This window comes from Pelodiscus sinensis, chromosome 21, assembly GCF_049634645.1.
Source record: "Pelodiscus sinensis isolate JC-2024 chromosome 21, ASM4963464v1, whole genome shotgun sequence".
NCBI lineage: Eukaryota > Metazoa > Chordata > Testudines > Trionychidae > Pelodiscus > Pelodiscus sinensis.
Window position 1 is genome coordinate 7,546,828 of NC_134731.1, and position 21,268 is coordinate 7,568,095.

The following is a 21,268-nucleotide window of genomic DNA, read 5'->3' on the forward strand; positions in this document are numbered from 1 at the left end:
AAGTGCTGGTAATGCTGCTCGACAATATTGACCTGCCATAGTTTGGCAAATTCTCTGGTTCAGCACCAGTCAGGTCCCAAGGGTGCTGGACTAGAGAGGTTCAATTTGTATCTCAGAGGCCAGTGTGAAGAAAGGAGCCTCTGAAAGACCTCAGGGACCATTGACAATAATGCACAAACAGAATGGGGAACACCTCCAGAAGTACAGCCTTAGCTGTCTAGAAGAGATGGGAAAAACATTTTTCTCTTCTTAGCACTTGCTGTGTGAACCCCCTCCAGGGAGGCCAGAAAGAGAGAAATTCCAAGGCAGTGAAAGATTCAGACATTGCCTTTCAACCACAAGTTTTTATTTACATTCAGTTCTCAAAATCTCTTAAATAATAGAAAAATACAATTACAGTTTTGGATAGTCTCCTAAATGTATAAATATCATGCCTGCTTTTCCATTGTGGGGTTTAACTCTTCATAATCAACTATTAAATAGATACAGTAGAGAAGAAAATAATTCCCCACCCTGCCATTCACCCTCACCGAGTGACGACCCAGATGTCGTACACAAACACCGCACTAAAGAAAAAGGCATAACTTTGCACTCCCAGTATAAATCCCGTTTTGAGATAGCCAAGATTTAAAATTCACCAAGGGGCTGCAACATGTTATATGATCTTGACTCAAAGGGTTAAACCAACTGGTTTAATCGGAGGCACTGCATCTCTGCATGCTCAGGTGGTAACAGGGGAAACCATCTTCACTGTATACTGGGGTTTCCAGTGTATGATTGAAAAAGCACCAAAGAAATCAACACAAACCACAGAACAACCCCCTTTATATATATATGGGGCTACATCTACACTGGCATGATTTTCCGAAAATGCTTTTAACGGAAAAGTTTTCCGTTAAAAGCATTTTCGGAAAAGCACATCTAGATTGGCAGGATGCTTTTCCGCAAAAGCACTTTTTGCGGAAAAGCGTCCGTGGCCAATTTAGACGCGGTTTTCCGCAAAAAAGCCCCGATCGCCATTTTAGCGATCAGGGCTTTTTTGCGCAAAACAGTACTGTGCTGTTTACACTGGCCCTCTTGCACAAATGATTTGTGCAAGAGGGCTTTTGCCCGAACGGGAGCAGCATAGTATTTCCGCAAGAACACTGACGATCTTACATGAGATCGTCAGTGTTCTTGCGGAAATTCAAGCGGCCAGTGTAAACAGCTGGCAAGTTTTTCCACAAAATCAGATGATTTTGTGGAAAAACTTGCCAGTCTAGACACAGCCATGGGGTTTGTAACCTACCCCACAGGTGTAGGAGCATTTTATAGAGCTGATCAAAATGTTTTCATCAGAATGGAACATTTTTTTCAACAAAATAGAAATGTGTGCAAAATACCAATTCTAGACCAAAAAAATTGAGGGGTTTGATGAAACCCTGAAAAAAAATTCAACAAAAAATTCCACAAAGTTCCCTGAGCCGTTCTAGGATTTTATTATTCAAGGGGAGATTTTATTATTCAAGGGGATCCTTTAGTGAAAGGATCATCAAATCTCATGCTTCACATTTAACCTTCCAATGGGATTCGGGATGGAATTTTCCAAGTGGCTGAAGCTATCTGTTTTGGGTGGTGCTTTCCTTTTCCTCTGTCGCATCCAGTACTGGATACTGCTAAAGGCAGGCTGCAGGACTAGATTGGACTAACAGTCAGACCTGGTATGGGACTCCTATGTTCCTAAAACCCAATAGCAGTAGATTTAAAAAATAAACAAACCCTTCATTAAAAATTCAGCTTAAGTTGGGAGAAGCAAGAAAACGTATTTTTCTGGCTGAAGCCTGATATGTATCCTGCAATACATAGGATGAGCCCTTTTAACAGGTTGTGTGAGGCATCGGTGTTGGAGGACACAGCATCCACTGTGTCACCGAAAATGTTTCATGTCCTTGATTTGTGATGCAGCATTGAACTATATTGCATTCAGTCTCACTTTGGCACTCTGATTCCTATAAGTCCTCTGAATGGCTCTATTAAGCACACTTGCTGTGTTGATTTAAAATTATAGGGTTGCAATTAACACATTTTATTGCTTTCAAAAGAAAAGTCTTAAAGGATTTAAAAAGACTTCTCTATAGCTTTGTATTATATTTATCATGAGCCTCGAGGGAGGTTCCCTGAAATTATTTCTTTATCTCTATATGATAAGCGTTAGGAAAAACACCAAGGCTATATTGTACAATGAGCTGCAGCCCAGAGCTTCTGAACTGCAGAGAAGTGCTTGAAACAAAAAATTAACACTCCCTCCACCGCCGAAACCTGATAATGGATGACCAGTGTTCATTGGAAAAGAAGACTCATGAGGTAGATAAGTGTTGGCGCCACCAATAAAGCATTTGCAGGAGACAGTAGGATGCTGCCATCGGAGTGGTACACGACTCTGTCATTGAGAGGCTGAACAGGTCGGAAATTGTCGGTCATGAGTAATGTTTTATCCTCAGTGAAGTAAAGCTTCTTCCAGAAGTTCTCCATCTGCAAACCGCCATAAAAAAAAAGGCAATTATTCTTTTTTTGGGTGAGGAAGAAAAGGGAAGTGTCCTCTTTCCAGGCTATAGTTTGCACTGCGGTGTGGCTCTGAACCATACGTCTATTCTAGTTTAAATGGAACCAAAACTTGTCCCCCAGATTATTGACAGATGCTTCCTTCTAGCCCAGGAAGACTCCTTAAATTTCCTCTGGGCTAAGCAGCCTGGTCCTGTCTAGTGCAAGCCACCCTGGCAAGACAGGTCTTTTCTCTACGTTCAGCCCCTGCTTCCCTCCCTCATATCCCTGTGGCACAGCATGCAGGAATCAAGATTACATGCCTCCCCATCTCTGGTTCTTCTCTAGAGCAGCGGTTCCCAACTTTTCTTATATCATGGACTGGTAAACCCATTCACAAACTTTCCATGGACTGGCAACATTTGATTTGCATATTTACACATTCATGATGCAAATACTGAATGTGAAAATATGCAAATACAATGTTACCAGTCTGCTAAAATATGTACTCCAGCCCCAGTCCCCAGAGCTGCAGCACAGAAGCTGGCTTCAGCTCCTGTAGCTGCCATGTGGTGGGGAACTGCTGCAGCTGATGCCAGTGATGGCTCTGCGGCGGGGGGCCGGGGTACATTTTATTTGCATATTCATTATTGCAGTGGATAGAGCACACTGAACTAGCACTGATCTGAAGTCTGTTCCAACCTCTGACACTGCCTTACTTCATGGCCTTTGGCAAGTTACCTAATTACTATGTGCTTTTGTTGCCTCATCTTTCTAATGGCAGTGATATTTATCTTCCCTTGAGAACTGTCCTGAAACACACATCCCTCTTTTTGGAATGGGGAAAGATGCGGAGGTGTTTTTTTTTCCTCCACCAAAACAGGTGATGTGACAGATAGCAAACAAGCCGGGATACATTATGCTGCTATTGATTTGGGCTCTCTGGGGACTGCAGAAGTAATGGAGAAGGAGACGATCCTACATTGGACTCTGGGCAAGAGAGCATATTGGAGAGGGAAGAAGAGGATGAGGAGGGGAGTTTGAGTGAGCTAGACAAAACGACCTAGCTGCCCTGTTCAGCCTACAATCAATGTTCTTATCCAGACACAGAATATGCAGCTGCGTAGGGCACCCGGAAATTTGAAACACCGCTGGGTCTTAATGTCCACCCTCCTGCCTCTTCCTATCCCTGCTCTGTGACTCTGCTTCCTCCGGGAAGGATCTATAGTTAACTCAAAAGTGGAAAAGACTGCCAGACCTATTGGCAGACACTGAACCCGTGAAAGAGCCATTCAGGCGGTAATGAAGCCATTTAACAGGCCTTTGCCAACCCAGGTCTATCCTGTCAGTTTCTAAATTGAGAGTTAGACGACAGGACTTTAGTTTAAAATTTGCTTGAAAACTATTCCATTAGTGCACGACTGAAGATTATAAAATCACAGCTCTACACTATTGTCATATGCCTCCCTCCCTCCCCGCCCCTGCCCAGGGGCTGTCATCAGACCTAGGAGAACCAGTTTCATAGGACGGCACAAGGCCCTGTAAATCCTAAGGACGACCTCGCCCACAACTCTCTGAATTACCTGATTTTCACTCAGTGCGATTGGCTCCTTAAATATCGTCCAGATGACCGTCTCATTGCATCCGGGCGTGGTCAGGGAGCCGCTGTACCGATAATAGCCGGTGAGATTCTTTTCCGGCGGGATGAGCGATTCCAGGGGCAAAGCAGCCATCGTCTTTTCATTGCCTAGGAAAACAATGGAGAAACGTCAGTGGGAGTGGGCATGCTTAGCAGTTCGGTGTTTACAGCTCCCTTGGATTCTGGCTGCTGCTACCAACAGTGGTGCCATCCTCAGAGTCTGGCTCTGGAAGATGCGGGGGCTACTGGCTGGGCAGGCTTCCCGACAGGGGGCAGGCCAGGGGGCCACTGCCCCAGGGCTCCCGGCCACTGAGACTCTGACACTGATTTGAGCTCTCTTAAGATTGGCAGAAGATCATGGAGAAGGGGACAATCCTACATGGGAATCTGTGTGAGAGAGCACAGAGAGGCGAGGTAGGGGAGGGACGTTGTCTGGGTGGCACCAAGAGTTGGCCGGTCAACCCCACCCCTTCCACCTATGGCCCTGCCCCTTCCGGGATTGCGGCGCCACTACCACCCCGCCTTGCCCAGGGGCCTGGTGAATCTGTCAGCTTGCCTGTGGATGGGCATAGCCCCCAAACCACCGTGCCTGCCCTGTATTCGGCAAGAGGCCCTGCAGAATACAGCTCTACAGCACGGATAGGGGGTGGATACTTTGCGTGAGCCTTCCACTAGGGATGGAAATAACGTGTAAAACAATAACGGTGCAACGGATTAAAGTGCTATTGGTTACACGGTTAACTGGGGAACTAGAGCTGCAGACGGAAGCTACAGGACCACCACGGATTATGTGGCTCCCCTCTGCAATGACTCTATGCCCGGGAGTCCCCGTGTCCAGGGATCCCGGCAGCTGGGACCCCAGGCAGCGTTTAACCGTTCACAGAAATGGACAAGCATCAAGCTTATCGGTTAACCAGTGACACGTTTACATCCCTACTTTTCTCACCCAGTGTCCTTGCTTAAAATCATTTCACACCAATGGAGGGCAAGTCTACACTTAAAATGCTGTCTCTGTGCATTTGCACCTCTGTAGGGCTTTCCTCAAGATGCTCTGTACCGATAGGAAAGAGCTGTCCCGTCAGCATAACTAGAATGACGGGAGAAGCTCTCCTGCCGACATAGCACCTCTGATACAGAGGGTTAGGTTGTAGATTTTTCACATCCCTGGGTAACAGTTATACTGGGTTATGTAGACATAGCTCTGTTGCATAGACCAGTCTTTAGGCTTGATGCTCTTGTTCGAGAATTCAAGGTCAGATCTCACTGGAGTACAAAGGGAACAGGGACAGGTCACTTTATAACTCCTAGATGTAATGATTATCTCTTTAAATAAATTCAGATTGCTGTGGGTACATCCAAGCTCTTTACCTTTGGTAGGAACGTCATTCAACTTCTCTATGAGAGGTGCATACTTTTCATTTTCTGCACCGATCTGAAACAAAAGGGAAGCTAGATAATTTCATGGAGGTTAGGTCCATAAAAGGCTATTAGCCAGGGGATAAAATGGTGTCCTTGGCCTCTGTCTGTCAGAGGCTGGAGAGCAATGGCAGGAGACAAATCGCTTGATCATTGTCTTCGGTCCACCCTCTCTGGGGCACCTGGTGCTGGCCACTGTCAGCAGACAGGATACTGGGCTAGAAGGACCTTTGGTCTGACCCAGTACGGTCATTCTTATGTTCTTATGTTATACTTTATGTTAGAAAAATGCATGGATTTCCTCAGATACGTGCTCCTGAATTATTAAATAAGAAGTGGGAAAGAAAGTGAAACAAAAATCAATTAGCTGAACGGAATAAGGTCCCTGTGGGCAAGTCTACTCGACAGTCAGTCCATGTCTTCACTTGGGGGAAGATCGTCGCTGCTGTGATCAATCTTCCGGAGCTTGATTTAACAGGTCTAATAAAGGCCCACTAAATCGAACTCAGAGAGTGTCCCCAGGGGTGGCCAGTACTCCTCCTCCTGTGAGTTATTAAGGAAAGCTAATGGGAGCGTTTGCTCCTGTCACCTCCCACTGTGGGGATGGCGAGGAAATTCAAATTTAAGGTAAGTCAACCCCAGCTATGTAATTAACATAGTTTGAGTTGCTTATCTTAATTTGACCTTCCTCTTTAGTGTAGACCTGGCCTAGGAGGTGTGACTGCAATGAGTGTAGATGCACCGAAGTTAGCTTTTATCTAGCCAGCTCAGACAACCATAGCAGTGAAGGGGCTTGGTGTGTGAAGAAACCGCCAGGGTCCTGGGTGTGCTGGTGTGTCCTATGCTGCTTGTGGCATCAATGTTGTTATTCAAGCTAGCTCAGGTGTGTCTGCAGGTGCGGCAGTCATACCCGCTCTGTTTGTAGGGCAGATCCATGCTAAGCACTACAGGAGGGGCCCGATGAATCTGGACCCCTGCAAACACTGGAGAGGGGTGGGGTGCGGGTGGGTCCTGGCCAAATCCTGCAACTTGGACCACGCTCTGGTAGGGGTTAGTTTGAGGTGGGCAATTAAAAAAGAAACATGGCAGCTCACCTTTATAAAGAAGGCCAGCACGGCCAGCTGTTCTTTATCATTCGATGCATCCTTTGCGCTTGAGAAACTCTCTTTCTTGTGGACTATGTGTAGCTGGAATATAGGCATTAAAGGTCAATTATTGCTCCCTTTTCTTTATAGCCGTTTATCATCGGCACATCCTCACCCCTTCACTATGCCCTGGGTTTGGAGAAACCAGAGCTGTTCTACAGGGGAGGTTGGGCAAAGCCACTTCCTGCCCACAGCTGGCAGGAGGCACAGTGGAAGATATGGGGCTGGTGAAGGTGCAAAGATACGCATCCAAAAGCAGGCCCCCCACCCACCAGCATGCGCGCGCCTTGTGGTCTACTGTCACCTTGAATATGCAATGGTTCCACGGTTACTCCATGACTTGAGATGGAGGCTGATTCCTCCCATCAACTCCCTTATAGAATCATAGAACACGAGAACTGGAAGGGACCCCAAGAGGTCATCAAGTCCAGTCACCTGCCCTCATGGCAGGGTCAAGCACCATCTAAATCCGTGTTTCTCCACCAGTGGTACGAGTACCCTTAGGGGTACTCGAGAGAAGTCTGTGGGGGTACGTCAACACAACTGACATTTGGAGAAAACTGAATTTTTGTTTGTACTTTTTACACCCAAAAATGTCATCGTCCGCCCGGCTACAGTTAAGTTGTTTAAACAAACGTGTTGCAATAGTAGAAAAAAATTGTGTGTCTGAAAACTGTAGGTACCGGGGGAACTAATAATTTTTTTAAAGGGATACTTTCAGGAGCAGCCTGAGGCGGGCTGCAGCAGCTGGCGCCCCAGACGGAGTGCGCGATCGGCGCCCCCACCTGCACAGCCAGCAATAGAGTGACGTCATCATCGGGCGCCGTTGAAGGTGGCGCCCTAGGTGATGGCCAATTCGGCCTATAGTCCCGGGCCGCCCCTGATACGTTGAGAACCACTGATCTAAATCATCCCTGACAGGTGTTTATCTAACCTGCTCTTAAATATCTCCAGAGATGGAGATTCTACAACTCCAGTAGGCAATTTATTCCAGTGTTTAACCACTCTGACAGGAAGTTTTTCCTAATGTCCAACCTAAACCTCCCTTGCCGCACTTTAAGCCCATTGCTTCTTGTCCTAACCTCAGAGGTCAAGGAGAACCATTTTTCTCCCCACTCCTTGTAACACCCTTTTAGGTACTTGGAAACCGCCTGCATTAAGCTCACCTGGTTTGTCTATGGGGAGTAGGATTTGGCCTTTCTGCTCTTTGAGGAATTTGTACGTATCACTGCACAGTCACAACCGAAGTGTCTGAATAAGCTAGTGTGAGACTGTGAGATGCAGCTTAATAGCCTGCATTGCTACAAATAGTGCTGGGGTTTACAGCCTTTCCTCCCTTGCGTTAGCCATGCAAAAAGTCCAGACCCTGTTCGTTTTTCCTCTAGGTTCTACACAAGGTGCTCAGCAAGCAACACGTTCTCAGTGTTTTAATTCCCCTCCTGGAGTCTTGCGGAAGTATCGGTTGGTTTATTTCATTCAACACTACATTCAGAAGCCAGAGTTCTGCATTAGCAGAGAGAGAATGTCACCTACCTCCATATCGTATCTCTCTCCATCTATGCTGTGCTCCGACCCAGGGCTGGGTCTACTGCCTAGCTTATTGCCCCAGTGGAAGTGAAACTCGATAGCCTTGTATTGATTGAAAAGACCTCCATTGCTAATCTTTGCTGAGCCATCCAGAGAGACTTTAACTGGTAGAAACAAGGAGTTAAAAAGAAAACAAGAGTTTAGCTCAGTCGATCGGAATCTACTGGTAGATCTTGGAGCCTCTGACAGGTGATCCTGACTGGCCAAGAGGCTACCAAGCGATGCCACTTCAGCTGCCCCTCCCCCCACTACTGCACCTCTCCTGCCTTTTGCCTTGGAGCTACCTCCTCCCCCTCCCCCGGAGCCTCCCGCTTGCTGTGTAGGGCAGAGGAGGGGCGCTGATGTCAATGTGCTCCCTCCCAGTCTGTATCCTTTCTCCAGAGGGGGCCCAGCAGGACTTGGGAGGGAGTTTGCTGGCTGTTGTTGAGAGGGGTGCAAGGCCAGGGCGGGGGTGAGCCTGCCTTAGCCCCACTGCACCACCACCCAGGAGACACCTGAGATAAGCAGTGTCCAGATGGAGCCAACATCCCAAACCCTTGCCCCAGTCATAAACCCCCTCCTGCATCCCAAGTCCCTGCCCCAGCCCTGAGCCCCCTGGGCCTAAACCTAAAGAGTTAACCCTCCAAGACTTTAAGGTCTTTTGGACAGTGTCTCTCACGATGTGTTTGTGTGAAAAGACACTTGGCTCAGTGAAGCTCCAATCTCAGTTGCAGCATTTAGGTGCTCTTGAAATATAAAAATAATAAGTCAGTCTAATCTTATTCTCACGGCACCATTCAGAGCTTTACTCCCATCTCCCCTCAAAACCCCTTTTGCCTGTCAGGCGAAATGCGAGTTCTAAACTGTTTCTATGATCATGTGTTTTTGTATACCAAGATATTTCTTTGCACATCAGCTGTACTTTGATGATTCCACAATATCATAGCCTTCCAAAAAGGCTATTAACTTTCTCCACATGAGCGGAAAATCAGAAGTTGGAAAGAAAAAACAATATGCTTAAGCATTGAATTTCAAAACAAAAATCTCATTCCCTAATCTGTCTCTAACGTGCTTTCAAAATTTCATCTCTCCCTAAAGGAGCACTTTGCTATGAGGCCATTCAGATTAAGGATCTGGTTATTTTAACAACAGCCCAGCTTTTTAAACTTTTTGTTTGGGGGTTTCTCTGACCAAAATGTTTGCACAAAAATATAAATCCAAGTTTTGTATTAAGTTATGTTCTAAGTTATGTTCTTATGTTCTTTTCACGCCAGTTCTGTACCTCTTCACACCTTGGCTACGTCTAAATTGCATCCCTTTTTCGTAAAAGGGATGTAAATTAGACGTATCGCAATTGCTAACGAAGCAGGGATTTAAATCTCCCCCGCTTCATTAGCATAAAAATGGCTGCCGCTTTTTTTCGGCATGGAGCTTTGCCGAAAAAAAGCACCAGTCTAGACGTGGATCTTTCGGAAAATAAAGCCTTTTCCGAAAGATCCCTTATTTTAAGAGGGATAAGGGATCTTTCAGAAAAGGCTTTATTTTCCGGAAGATCCGCGTCTAGAATGGCGCTTTTTTCCGGAAAAGCTCTGTGCCGAAGAAAAGTGGCAGCCATTTTTATGCTAATGAAGCGGGGGAGATTTAAATCCCTACTTCATTAGCAATTGTGATACGTCTAATTTGCATCCCTTTTATGAAAAAGGGATGCAATCTAGACGTTGCCCTTAAGTATTGTCAGAGTGGGATACGGTCAATCGTTTTGCATTGGTTTTATCATCCTACCTGTTATGGGGTTTTGTTCAGCAAAATAATGCACTGAAAAAGTAACGGGGGTCAGTTAGACCCCTCGGCATTCCCCACTGGGGAAAATAATCTTAGAATCATAGAATCCTAGGGCTGAAAGAGACCTTCAGAGGTCATTGAGTCCAGCCCTCTGCCCAAAGCAGGATCAACCCCAACTCATTCATCGCAGCCAGGGCTTTGTCAAGCCGGGATTTAGAAACCTCTAGGGATGGAGATTCTAGCACTTCCCTAAGTAACCCATTCCAGTGCTTCATCGCCCTCTTAGTGAAATAGTTTTTCCTAATATAAAACCTAGACCTCCCCCAATGCAACTTTGGAGGGTCTCAAACCTCAAACCTGTACAAAACCTGATAGCTAATCAATTGCATCTTCTTTCTTTGAGTATTCTCAAGCTATGATGAGGACAACCTGTTAACACTGGTATTGGATTTGTCTTCATACCGGTGATGGGTTTAGCATAGCAAAACCAGTCACTTCAAAGGCATTGGGACCCCAAATTAATTTACACAGGTATTCCAGCAGCAAATCATTTTTATTTTGAGACACCCATTTTTACAGGATTATATGAAACTTTCAGCATTGTTTTTATCACAGTTTTTGTGTGTGTGCTTTTTAAAATAATGCACCTAAAGGGTCTGAGAGACCCCACCTAACATTTGCCTCAAGTTTCATCACAATGATCACATACACTTTCTAGCAAGCCCACACTTGATACATGCTATTGCTGGGACAAAAGATGCACTGTTGCATTGCACATGTGTGTTATATGGTTTGGGTGTGGTTGAATTGTGCAATAAACCTTTGAGTCAGAGATGGATGTTTCTGAGGCTACGTCTAGACTGCAGGCTTCTTTTGGAAGAAGCTTTTCCGGAAGAGATCTTCCAAAAAAAAGTCTTCCGAAAGAGACATTCACACTGCCAAAGCGCATCGAAAAAGCAATCCGCTTTTTCGAAAGATAGCATCCACACTGAATGGACACTATCTTGCATGTAACTTGAGATTGCTGTAGACTGAGTAGCCACCAGAGCACCTGTGCTTTTTCCTCTTTCCTCTTCTTTCAAAAGAACTCCCTCTTCCCCATCCACACATGCCTTTTTCCAAAAGAGCTCTTTCAGAAAAACGCTTCTTCCTCGTAGAAAGACGTTTACCAGTGTCGGAAAAGCCTCTCTGTTCTTTTGCTTTTCTTGCAGAAGAACGCAATTGCAGTGTGGACCGAAGTGAAGTTTTTTCGGAAAAAATGGCTGTTCTTCTGAAAAAAACTCTGTAGCGTAGACATAGCCTCAGGTACCTGGGTGCAGAAATGGTGAAGCCACTGGTGCAAGCAGCGTGTAAACCTCCCCCATTGCAACTTTGGAGGGTTTCAAACCTCAAACATGTACAAAACCTGATAGCATCTTCTTTCTTTAAGTATTCTCAAGCTATGATGAAGTATGCTGGATACTGATTCAGAGAAATGGGGAAGATCTTGCACGTCATCCAGAGACCGAGACAGAAAAAGTAATCAAAAATGCGTGAAGTGTAAAAAAATATGCACATTAGGATCATATGCTGCCTATTTTTGCCCGTTTGTTCAAAGCATTAGGCCACTTAGTGCTACTGTGTTGTACCTGTGATAGAAATGTAGCCGTGTTAGTCTGGTGTAGCTGAAACTAAATAAGCTCATCATCTAATAAACCATCTTGCTAGTCTTTAAAGTGCTACATAGTCCTGTATTGTGTTGTACCTGTGCATTTTATATCGCTGCTGCTGCAATCTCTTTGCATTGTTGAAACATGGGATCAGCTAGAGTCTGTATGGTGTGTAGCTTTTTAAAAACTGTGTTTGATCATGGGGGCATTTGGACCTCAACACAAGTATTGTGCAGTATGTATCTGAATCTTGGCAAGTTTTAACTTGTGTGTTGTTGTACAGTTCACTAATTACAGTAAAGCCAGCTTTAAATGTATCTCAATTCTCATGTATTTTTTTCCTCTCAATTTTGCCATACTGGGGGGGTCTCCAAGACCCCACACGGAAATAGTTGGGTGATTTTTTTTTTTTTTTTGGTCCAATATGAGGGAGAAAGCACTACTCCAATATGGTCTATAATGAGGGACCACTACTAAGTGTTTAAAAAATACAAACAGTTTTTGTAAACTTAATAACCTGTCCCAACACAGTACTGACACAGAGTATTCTTACTAATATTTCTTCCCCTAGGGTGTGTCTACGCAGCACCCTAAACTCGAAATCAGATACACAATTTGCGCTACACAAATTGTGTATCTTATTTCAAATCTATTTTGAAATTTGGCGCATCTACACAGCACCAAATTTCAAAATAATGCGCTATTTCGAGCCATCCCTTATCCCTTGTGCCATGAGGCTTACCGGGATGGTGAAATAGCACACCCGTTATTTCAAAAAATATTTTGAAATAACAAGTGGCTTGTGTAGATGAGGAGTAGCTATTTCAGGATACCTCCAATATCCTGAAATAACCGTGCAGTGTAGATGTACCCTATATAGAAGGATAACCTGGAAGAACAGTGAAGCTGAATCAGTAAATAGCTAATTAATTAGTTCTTGCCAACTAACTCCACCATAAGAACACTGACAATGTTTCTGATAGCAACTAAGGAGCTAATAAAACCCAGCCAATAAGTAAACCCCAGTCATGTTGACATAACGTACCTGTATGCCCATTATTTTTGATGTTCCAAGGGGAGGACTGAGCGTTTTCATATCCTTCAAAAGAAAACCGTTTCAGGTCCTTTTTGTACTTCACTTTGTTGGTGACAATATTGATGGGTGACTGGTTGTCTTTGCCACACTCAGCATTCACTGTCTCCCAGAGGCGGGGCTCTGTTAACGAGGAAGAAAAAACCAGCTTTCATTGAAGAGATCATGGCTTCATCCCAATAAGGCCAAACGGCCCCTTGGCAGATCTATTTGCTTCTAAGGTTGGGAAGATTGTATAGCACCTGTTTATGATACAGGCTGGACCTCCCTGATCTGGCACCCTTAGGACCTGAGCAGAGTGAGGGGGTTTCCTGGAGCCAGGAGTAGTCCCCTGGCACTGGCCCCCCAACCCGTCGCCAGCTCCGCTTCCAGCCCTGGCCAGTCACCCTTCTAGCAGCCCTGGCCAGGCTGCCTGCTGCTGGCCTCAGCTTGGCTGGTTGCTGGGCTGCAGCCATGCCTAGCCCCCCTGCTCCCATCCCAGCAGGGCTCCGAGCTGTTGGCCCGTATGCTGTCTGACTTCTAGCCACTGGGGCTCTCTGGTGGACTTCCAGTCTGCTGGGGCTCCATTGCTGGACCAGAGAGTCCCAGTTTAGGGAGGTGCAACCTGTAGTGATGAATTTAGCCATCGAATGGAGGCACAAGCTATAGTCTCTCAATATAATGGAGAGGCCATGTGACATCTCAACCTTTTGTGTGACAAGGAGACCCTTTATAAAACAGCCCACCATTACAATCATTTCAGAAAGAAACTGCTTAGCATTACCTTCACAATCGGGGAGATTGCACTGCTGGGAGAGGTAGCACCATTCTTTATCACCTGCCGCGGAGAAATGAACATTTCAGAGACACGTCACCACGTTGCATTAAAATGAGACGTTCATTGTATGACTCCCTGATTATCTTTCAAATGACCATAGACAGCCCTGGACTCTGGAACGGGGACCTGAGGAGAAAGCTAGCTGGCCACATAGTTTTGACTCCTTTTCCTTATTTCCAGCTGCTAAATTGCTTTACACAAAAGCTAAAAGGGCACCAGAACATTCCCACTGTAAGAGATGAGTCTGCTACTGACAGAGGCCAGTACTAGACGCTTCAAAGGAAGATGTAAGAACTCAGCATCAGAAAGAGGTTGGATAATCTTTCCCCTCCATTAGGATCTCTGATACAGATGGTTTCAGCATTGAAGCAGCTGGTTTAATATCCCTTCCAAAAACTGTTAGAATTAACTATTATAACTCTGCATATCCTTGTATGAATGTCCAACCCTTTTTGAATCTTTCCAAATTCTTGGCTTCAGTTATTTCATGTAGCAAGGAGTTTCACAGTCTGAATATGCACTGTGTGAAAAAGAGATTTTCTTATTATCAGTTTCACATTTAAAAATTATACAGTGGCCTAAGGAATTTTCTTAAGAAATAAAGAACTCTCCTCCATCCAGCTCAGCTGAATTTGATCTTTCTCAGTATGTCCAAATATTTCCAGGGGGGTGGAGATGGGCTTCTTATTCTTGGTGTCTCAGGCCTGGTCTGTGCTAAAAAGCTCAGACGACGTAGGCTGCTTTGCACCACCTGGTTGATGTCTACACTTAAATGTGTCTCCACATCTGTGGAACACCCTGAGCCAGAAAAGGAGGAGGAAGAGGATTAGGGATAACATTGAGTGTGATCCTACTTGCCCCTGCTTCATGACAAACGGCCCAGAAGGTTAACTTTACAGACAACTTAGACACAGAAAGAGTGGACAGGAGAAAGGCTCAGGAATTTCAGAAGGCAAAGGAGAGGAAGGAGCACAAGAACATAATGGAGGTTCCCGGTCAGCAAATGCAGATGTTGCAAACTCTTGTGAACTTTGGGCTTGTCTCCGTTTGTGGTTCATGGAGACCCTAACATAGCACTTCCCCATTCTAAGTGACACTGGGGCAGCATCTCCGCCCCAACCACAGCTTCACAGACACCATCCTGCAAGGGATCACCATGTTCCCAGCTGGTCTGGGTCTTATCGCAGGGTTGACAATTTCCCCTGGAAAAACTAGTGTCAAACAGGGTGTTGTCAGTGTTCCCTATAAGCTGGGCTCTTGTGCAGCCACTAAGGAGAGATTCCAATGCCACCCAGCTGATTGGCAGAGCACCTACAGCTAGGTTGTTTGTTTCTACTGGTGGTGCACATTCTGACATGCCATGGTGCATGTAACATTTTATTCTGCACATGGGTGGAGAAAATTCACACATGGATGAAAAAGGAGGGAACATTGGTGCTGGTAAATATGTTTAAACTGGGAAAGAGGGGAAAATAATTGTATCAGTGGAAAAAAAAGCATAGAACAAAGCTTTTCACACTTGAATTCATCCGTTCCAAACTTAAGAATAGGCCTGGTCCACCCATTACATCAGAGTTGGTCTTCTGCTATGCAGTGCTGCATGGCTAACCAGACCTGGACTGGCAGCCTTAAACTCTGTATGCTTCTGATTGCTTAATGCTTCAAGTGTACAGCTCTGCAGTATTGTCTACTTCATATAATCAAATGTTGTTGGCTTTTGTTGATATAATACGAGTCATGACGTAAAACTAGAGCCCTGTGGGAATACAACATTTTGTATCCACATCCACATCTGTAGCCGCAAAAGTGAGCCAGGGGTATCGCCATCCACGGGTGCAGATACCCATGGATAGAAAACGGCTGTCCCCAGACTTGCGGGGCTCTATGTATAACTTCCGTCAGACAATACTGAACCAAAATGTATACTCTGATGTTCAGTGTTATAATGATCAATATAACACCCACTGCAGTTTTACTTTTTGGCTACATCTACACTACAAGTTTTCTTGGTAAAAATATGCTAACAAGGGACTCATTTGCATGAGTCGTAATCTCATTTGCATGTTTTCGGCTGATCAAATATGCAAATGAGATCACAACTCATGCAAATGAGTCCCTCGTTAGCATATTTTTGCCGACAGAACTCATAGTGTAGACGTAGCCTTTATGTTTACCACCCTAAATTAATCTATTAATCTAATCTGGGTCTGAGAGGTGACTGGTTGTAGCACCATGTGGGAAGTGTACTGCCCCCATACCCTTGCCAAAATTTAAATTTTTAACTGGGATGCCCCTCATGTCACCTTCCTGTTCCTCTGAGTGGCCCTTCCTGCACCCCTTTCCTCCACAGCACCATGAGGTGCCTTATATAACCACATCTTGAATATGTAACTAAAACAACGTGTAGTGCAGTATAGTTTTTAAAACAAAAAATTCCTTTATACAAGGACTCACTAGTTTATGATTTTACCCGATAAAATCTGCCCAGATTATGGCTCTCCACATACCGGAGGCTTGTGCTTGCAACACTTAGACCAGACCTACACTAGACCTGGCAGCGTGGCTTAAGGTATGCAACTCCAGCTATGTAGAATACGTAACTCCAGTCGGCTTTCTTTTAGCTGAACTGGGCAGCATCCCCACAGTGGGAGGCTGATGGGAGCAAACAGTCCCATGGGTTTCCCTCATTCCTCATAAGAACTGGTGGGTGGGCCCTCTGAGTTTGATTTAGCAAGTCTTAACTAGACTTGCTAAATCAAACTCTGGAAGATTGATTGCAGCAGCATCAATCTTCTGTGGAGTGAAGATGTGGCCTCAGGATAGTAGTGCAGAGTTATGGAGGCTCCTAGCTTTTGGCAGACAGCAAGGAGGTCCAGGCCAGTTAGTGAGATTTTTAAAAAGGTGTGAAAATGAAGGGCTGTAGATGACATTATGGGACGAATGCAGTGTTGTTGTAACCACGTCAGTCCCAGGATGTTAGATAGACAAGATGGGGAAGGTCATATCTTTTATTAGACCAACTTCTGTTGGTGAGAGAGACAAACTTTTAAGTTTTCATAGAGCTCTTCTTCAGGTCTGGAAAACTTACTCAGAATGTCACTGCTAAACTAATGAAATTAAAAAAAATGTGTTAGGATATTGATATTCATGCCTACCTGTAAAAGCCTGTACTTTAAGAATTCAAGTGTATTCTTACCATTTTACTAATTACAGAGGAATAAGAACAAGGAATCAAAACCACAGTCTATCTGTATATGATGGTCTGATACTTCGTTCTTAAGCTCCTACTTTTTGCCTAGGCAGCGGGACCTTCCAAACCAGTCAGATTGAAATGAAGCCAGATACACAGAAGAGCCTAGATCAATAATGGGGGTTGTGAAATCCGAATGTTGTTGTTGTGCTCCTCATCTCTCTATTGTTTATGTGCATGACTCTGCCTCTTTTATTGTTTTTGTCTCCTGTGAAATTAATTTTGCTAGTTGTTATCCAATTAAGGTGGACATAATTGGTTAAATAATCATGTTACAATATGTTAGATTTGGTTAGATAAATTTCAGAATGATTGGTTAAGGTGTGTGTGCGTGTATGTATATATATATATATATATATATTAGGAGAAACAGGAAGGGGGTGGGAAAAAACAAGGGAAAAAGGAAAAAGGAAAGTTAACTGGATTCCTGCTTACTGAAAGCTATCACCAATAAACATTGAATTGTTTGTCTCTCTGGACTTCAGGTATTGCTGTTCTCTGTTCACGTGAGAGAGACCAGAGAAGTTGGAGGGTGAAGGGATAAAACCCTCTAACAAAATGTATATATTGTAAGAAGAACACATTTTACATTTTAATTAGACCTTTCATAATAATTTTTTGCATTGATCTTTTTCCTGAAAATTTGGGATTTTAGCTAAATCTTAGGTATTTGGCAAGAAAATTCTTTGCAATCACAATTGTTAACCAGTTCTACCAAACATTTAACAATGTACAGCGCCCCCAATGCTTATCTCTGGCTTTCTCAAAATCGATTGGCCCTGAGGTTTTGATTCAGGCCTCTCTCCACTGAAACAATTGCCAGTCCTCCATATTTGCTAGTCCACGCAGCCTCTGTATGATGCGACCGTATTGGTAATGCTATAGATGGCTGGCTAACTTAATCAGAAGAAGCTTAATTAATAAATACCTCGCTGATCCCGGGCAAGCCGACCTGCATGACATTTGAGAATACCATTTTTCACCATTCATTTCTATTGCAGAGATGAATGTCTGCCAATGTATTTTTAGCATTTTATTTATTTATTTATTTATTTATTTTTAGCATTTTAGCAATGACTGCCCTGGTTTTACATAGTGCAGTGAACATAAACACAGTGCGTTGGCAGCTGCCTAGACAGTATATTTTTACGTGAATGGCAGGAAAAGAGCCACTTCGCCTTAAGCGTGACCTTTGTCCAGACATTAAGGCTAGTCTAGACTACAAGCCTCTTTCGAAAGAGAGCGTCTAGACTACAAGCAGACTTTTCGAAAAAGCGAGCTGCTTTTTGGAAAGAAAGTCTAGATGCTTGCTTGTGAAAAAGCAGTTTGCATTCAATAGCACCTTTTTTGGAAAGAGTGGTTTCCAAAAAAGGCGTTATTCCTCGTAGAATGAGGTTTACCATGATCAAAAAAACTGCTGCGTTCTTTCGATTTACTTTCGAAAGAACGTGGCTGCAGTCTAGACACAGGTGAAGTTCTTTCAAAAAAATCCTGTAGTCTAGACACACCCTAAATGATTATTTTCTCATTGTCTGCCAAGAAGCTGCCTGACTAAGGCCAATATAGGTGTGAAATAGAGCTGGGAAGGTAGCGTGTCAAACAGAAGGTGGGAATCTCTCTCCATTAATGTATTGTGAGCTCCTAAGGACAAGGGGCTGGCTTTTTGTTCCATGTTTGTACAGCACCAAGTGCAGTGGTATCGTGAGCCATGACTGGGGCTCCTAGGTGTAACTGCAGTGTAATTATATTCAAAGGGACTTAGAACTGAGGGGTGCATCTTTCATTGGCTGGAAATACAGTGGCTGCTCTATGGAGCTTTGAGACTACGGGGCAAAAGCCAGGAAAATGGTCCTAGAGGGACATAAGCAATCTATCTGGGAGTAAAGAAGCCTCACCAGAATGGTGTTAATAGTCACAATCCACTGTCCCCTCAGCCCTGTGCCAGGGGAGCCGAGGGCTCTGGAAATGGGCAGTGAGATAAGAATCTTTTGATCGCAGTCATCTGTTTGAATCCAGCCCAGTTTTTCCCATGTGATCAAATGTCACCTGACTTGTGTTTTTTTTGGCTTGTGTCAAAAAAATGTGTGGGTCTCCCTCTAATTCCCATTGGGCAGGTAGATGCATAAAAAACATTTTGATCTGTAACCAAGGAAAACCTGCGGACAGATAACTAGAGAAGATGAGAGAAACTCCAGACCTCAGTTGACTCTGCTGCTTTATATCCCCTACACGTAGAATGCACTGAGGTCTGGCATTTGGGTTTGTCTAATTTGTATACACATTGTATAATTTAGTTGCACAATTTGGATCGACAGCTGACTCTGGGGGGTTTTCTGTGATCCTTTTAGAAGTTCAGAAATTGCTAATAAGGATGGAGTCTTCTCTTAACTGCATATCACCGCTGCTGTTTAGAACAACAGATCATATTGCAGGATATATGCACAAGAATGTTTCAGGGAAAAGACCGAACCAATCTGAATGCTGGTTTCACACAATGAACAGGTGACACATTCCAGGATACTTTAGTACACCGGGATTTTAGGGTTTCGTCAATGTTGATTTAATAGAGGTTGTGAATAGGACTTTTCTTCTTTATTTTCTTAAACTCTTGAGAGCGAGGCTGTTTAGTGCATTTATGACTCACCTGCCTAGATTAGTGCAGAATTTGCAATATGAACCAATATTTGACAAAGGCATGATTCCTTTTCATATGTGTGAGTTGTAAAAGTTCCCTTCTCCCACTGGACGGGATTTCTGAATTTTTCATTGAAGAAGATGGAAATGGCGAAGGAGGTCACATCTGGTCTGTGGTAGAACGAGGATGGATTATCTAGTTTAGTTTTAAGGCTTCGTCTTCACTGCGAGATCTTCCAGCACAAAATATGTGAATGCAGGACTCATTAGCATAAGTCGCGATGGACTTATGAAGCAGCGTGGACTTTTTTTGGCGCAAAAACCCCATTTTGCACAAGATCCTTATGCCTGTCCCGGAAAGGCATAAGGATTTTGTGCAGAACGGGTGTTTTGCACAAACCTCCCCCGCCCACACGGCTGCTTTTTGCGCAAAAACCCCTTGCACAAAAAGAAACAGAAGAAAATATGCTAATGAAATAGCAACTTATGTGAATGAGTCCCTCATTCGCATATTTTCTGCCGGAAGATCTCTCAGGGAAGATGTAGCCTAAATATCTAAAACAGTTGGGCTCCTCCCATTTCGCTTTCTGAAGACATTGCGTGTGCCGTTACCGTTTCCCCTTTGTATATCTGTGTCCCCTCTCTCCCAGTAACTCCCTACATAATTCTGCTCTTTCTTTGGTGTATACAGCCTTCAAATGTTGTCTCCCTGGGCTCCATTTCCCAATCCTGTTTAAGCCCACTCAGTCTTGCCTGTCCCTCCACCCCCATAGCCTTTTCTGTCTCCTTTTCTGGCTCTTCCTCCTCTCTTGAGGCTTCTTGCTTCTCACCGAGCCTTCTAATTCTCTGCTCTTCCTCCTCCACTTCCTCTGAACCCCCCTTTTCTCTTGTGTGTGCCTTGTCCTGCTAACTCTTTCCTCCAATCCCGCCTTCATTCTCCTTCCCCTTCATAGCTCCTTTTCCTACCACTGCCTCTTACCTTCTTCTTTTCACCCCTCTGGTGAAGATTCTTGGCCGCCATGATTCTTGGCCGCAGAAGCAGGAAAGAGGAGGCCACAAACAAGTTCCGCAATGACAGATGGGAAACCCCAACTCCCCGTATGGCTTGGTAGGCAACTTTGATACTGGTGGTGGAGCAGTGACTCTGCTGCTGGGAGTTTTCTATCGGGAGAATTGCTCTCCCTGGGCCCTTGATTAGATGCATTTCGTATCTTTTCAAATCACAAAGAGCCGGACGGGTTTTCTCACGGCCATTACTTTCTATGGAGCTTCGGTGGGAAGATAACCTGGCTTGAAAAAACACCATCCCAGGCCTCAATGCTAGACGCTACAATCTTGTAGAGAAAGGTTTTCCTAGCCTCAGTCATGGTGATTTTTTTTCCCCTTCAGCCCCCACTTTTCCAAGGTTGCTGTATCCTTACTGCCTCTGCCCAGGACAATGAAGGGAAATGCTTCTTTGGAACTGAAACGCTGCTAGTCCCTCCCACATGTGTCTGAAGGATGCCTGCCAAATTTTGCTCACGGGTGCTGTCACAAGCCAACAGCCTTGGTGAAATCCTCTGCGGGAGGGATTCCTATCCCAGGTCCCCAAGCTTGTGTCAACGTTATCGGCCCAAATGGGCTAAGCCATGAGCAGCCACCCTTAGCCCACGTCTGGGCAGTATTAGCGACTAGCCAGGATCTCAAAGCCACGTGCCCAGCTGGCCCAGAGTGGAGTGGCTGGCAATCATTCTCTTTGGGCAGACTTTCGGGGTGCC

At 44.7% G+C, this 21,268-nt stretch overlaps 1 protein-coding gene across 1 annotated transcript in view; it reads right to left on the reverse strand.

The window, feature by feature from the left end:
- Positions 1-330: 330 nt before the first annotated feature.
- Positions 331-21,268, reverse strand: part of CA4 (carbonic anhydrase 4) — a 34,424-nt gene continuing 13,486 nt past the window's right edge. The window contains exons 2-8 of the mRNA XM_006138635.4: positions 13,574-13,627; positions 12,763-12,933; positions 8,254-8,411; positions 6,670-6,762; positions 5,528-5,591; positions 4,104-4,267; positions 331-2,511 (exon numbers count right to left, since the gene is read on the reverse strand). Of these exons, the coding sequence (XP_006138697.2) occupies positions 2,320-2,511; positions 4,104-4,267; positions 5,528-5,591; positions 6,670-6,762; positions 8,254-8,411; positions 12,763-12,933; positions 13,574-13,627 (896 nt within the window). The 3' untranslated portion in view covers positions 331-2,319. The remainder of the gene's footprint in view (positions 2,512-4,103; positions 4,268-5,527; positions 5,592-6,669; positions 6,763-8,253; positions 8,412-12,762; positions 12,934-13,573; positions 13,628-21,268) is intronic.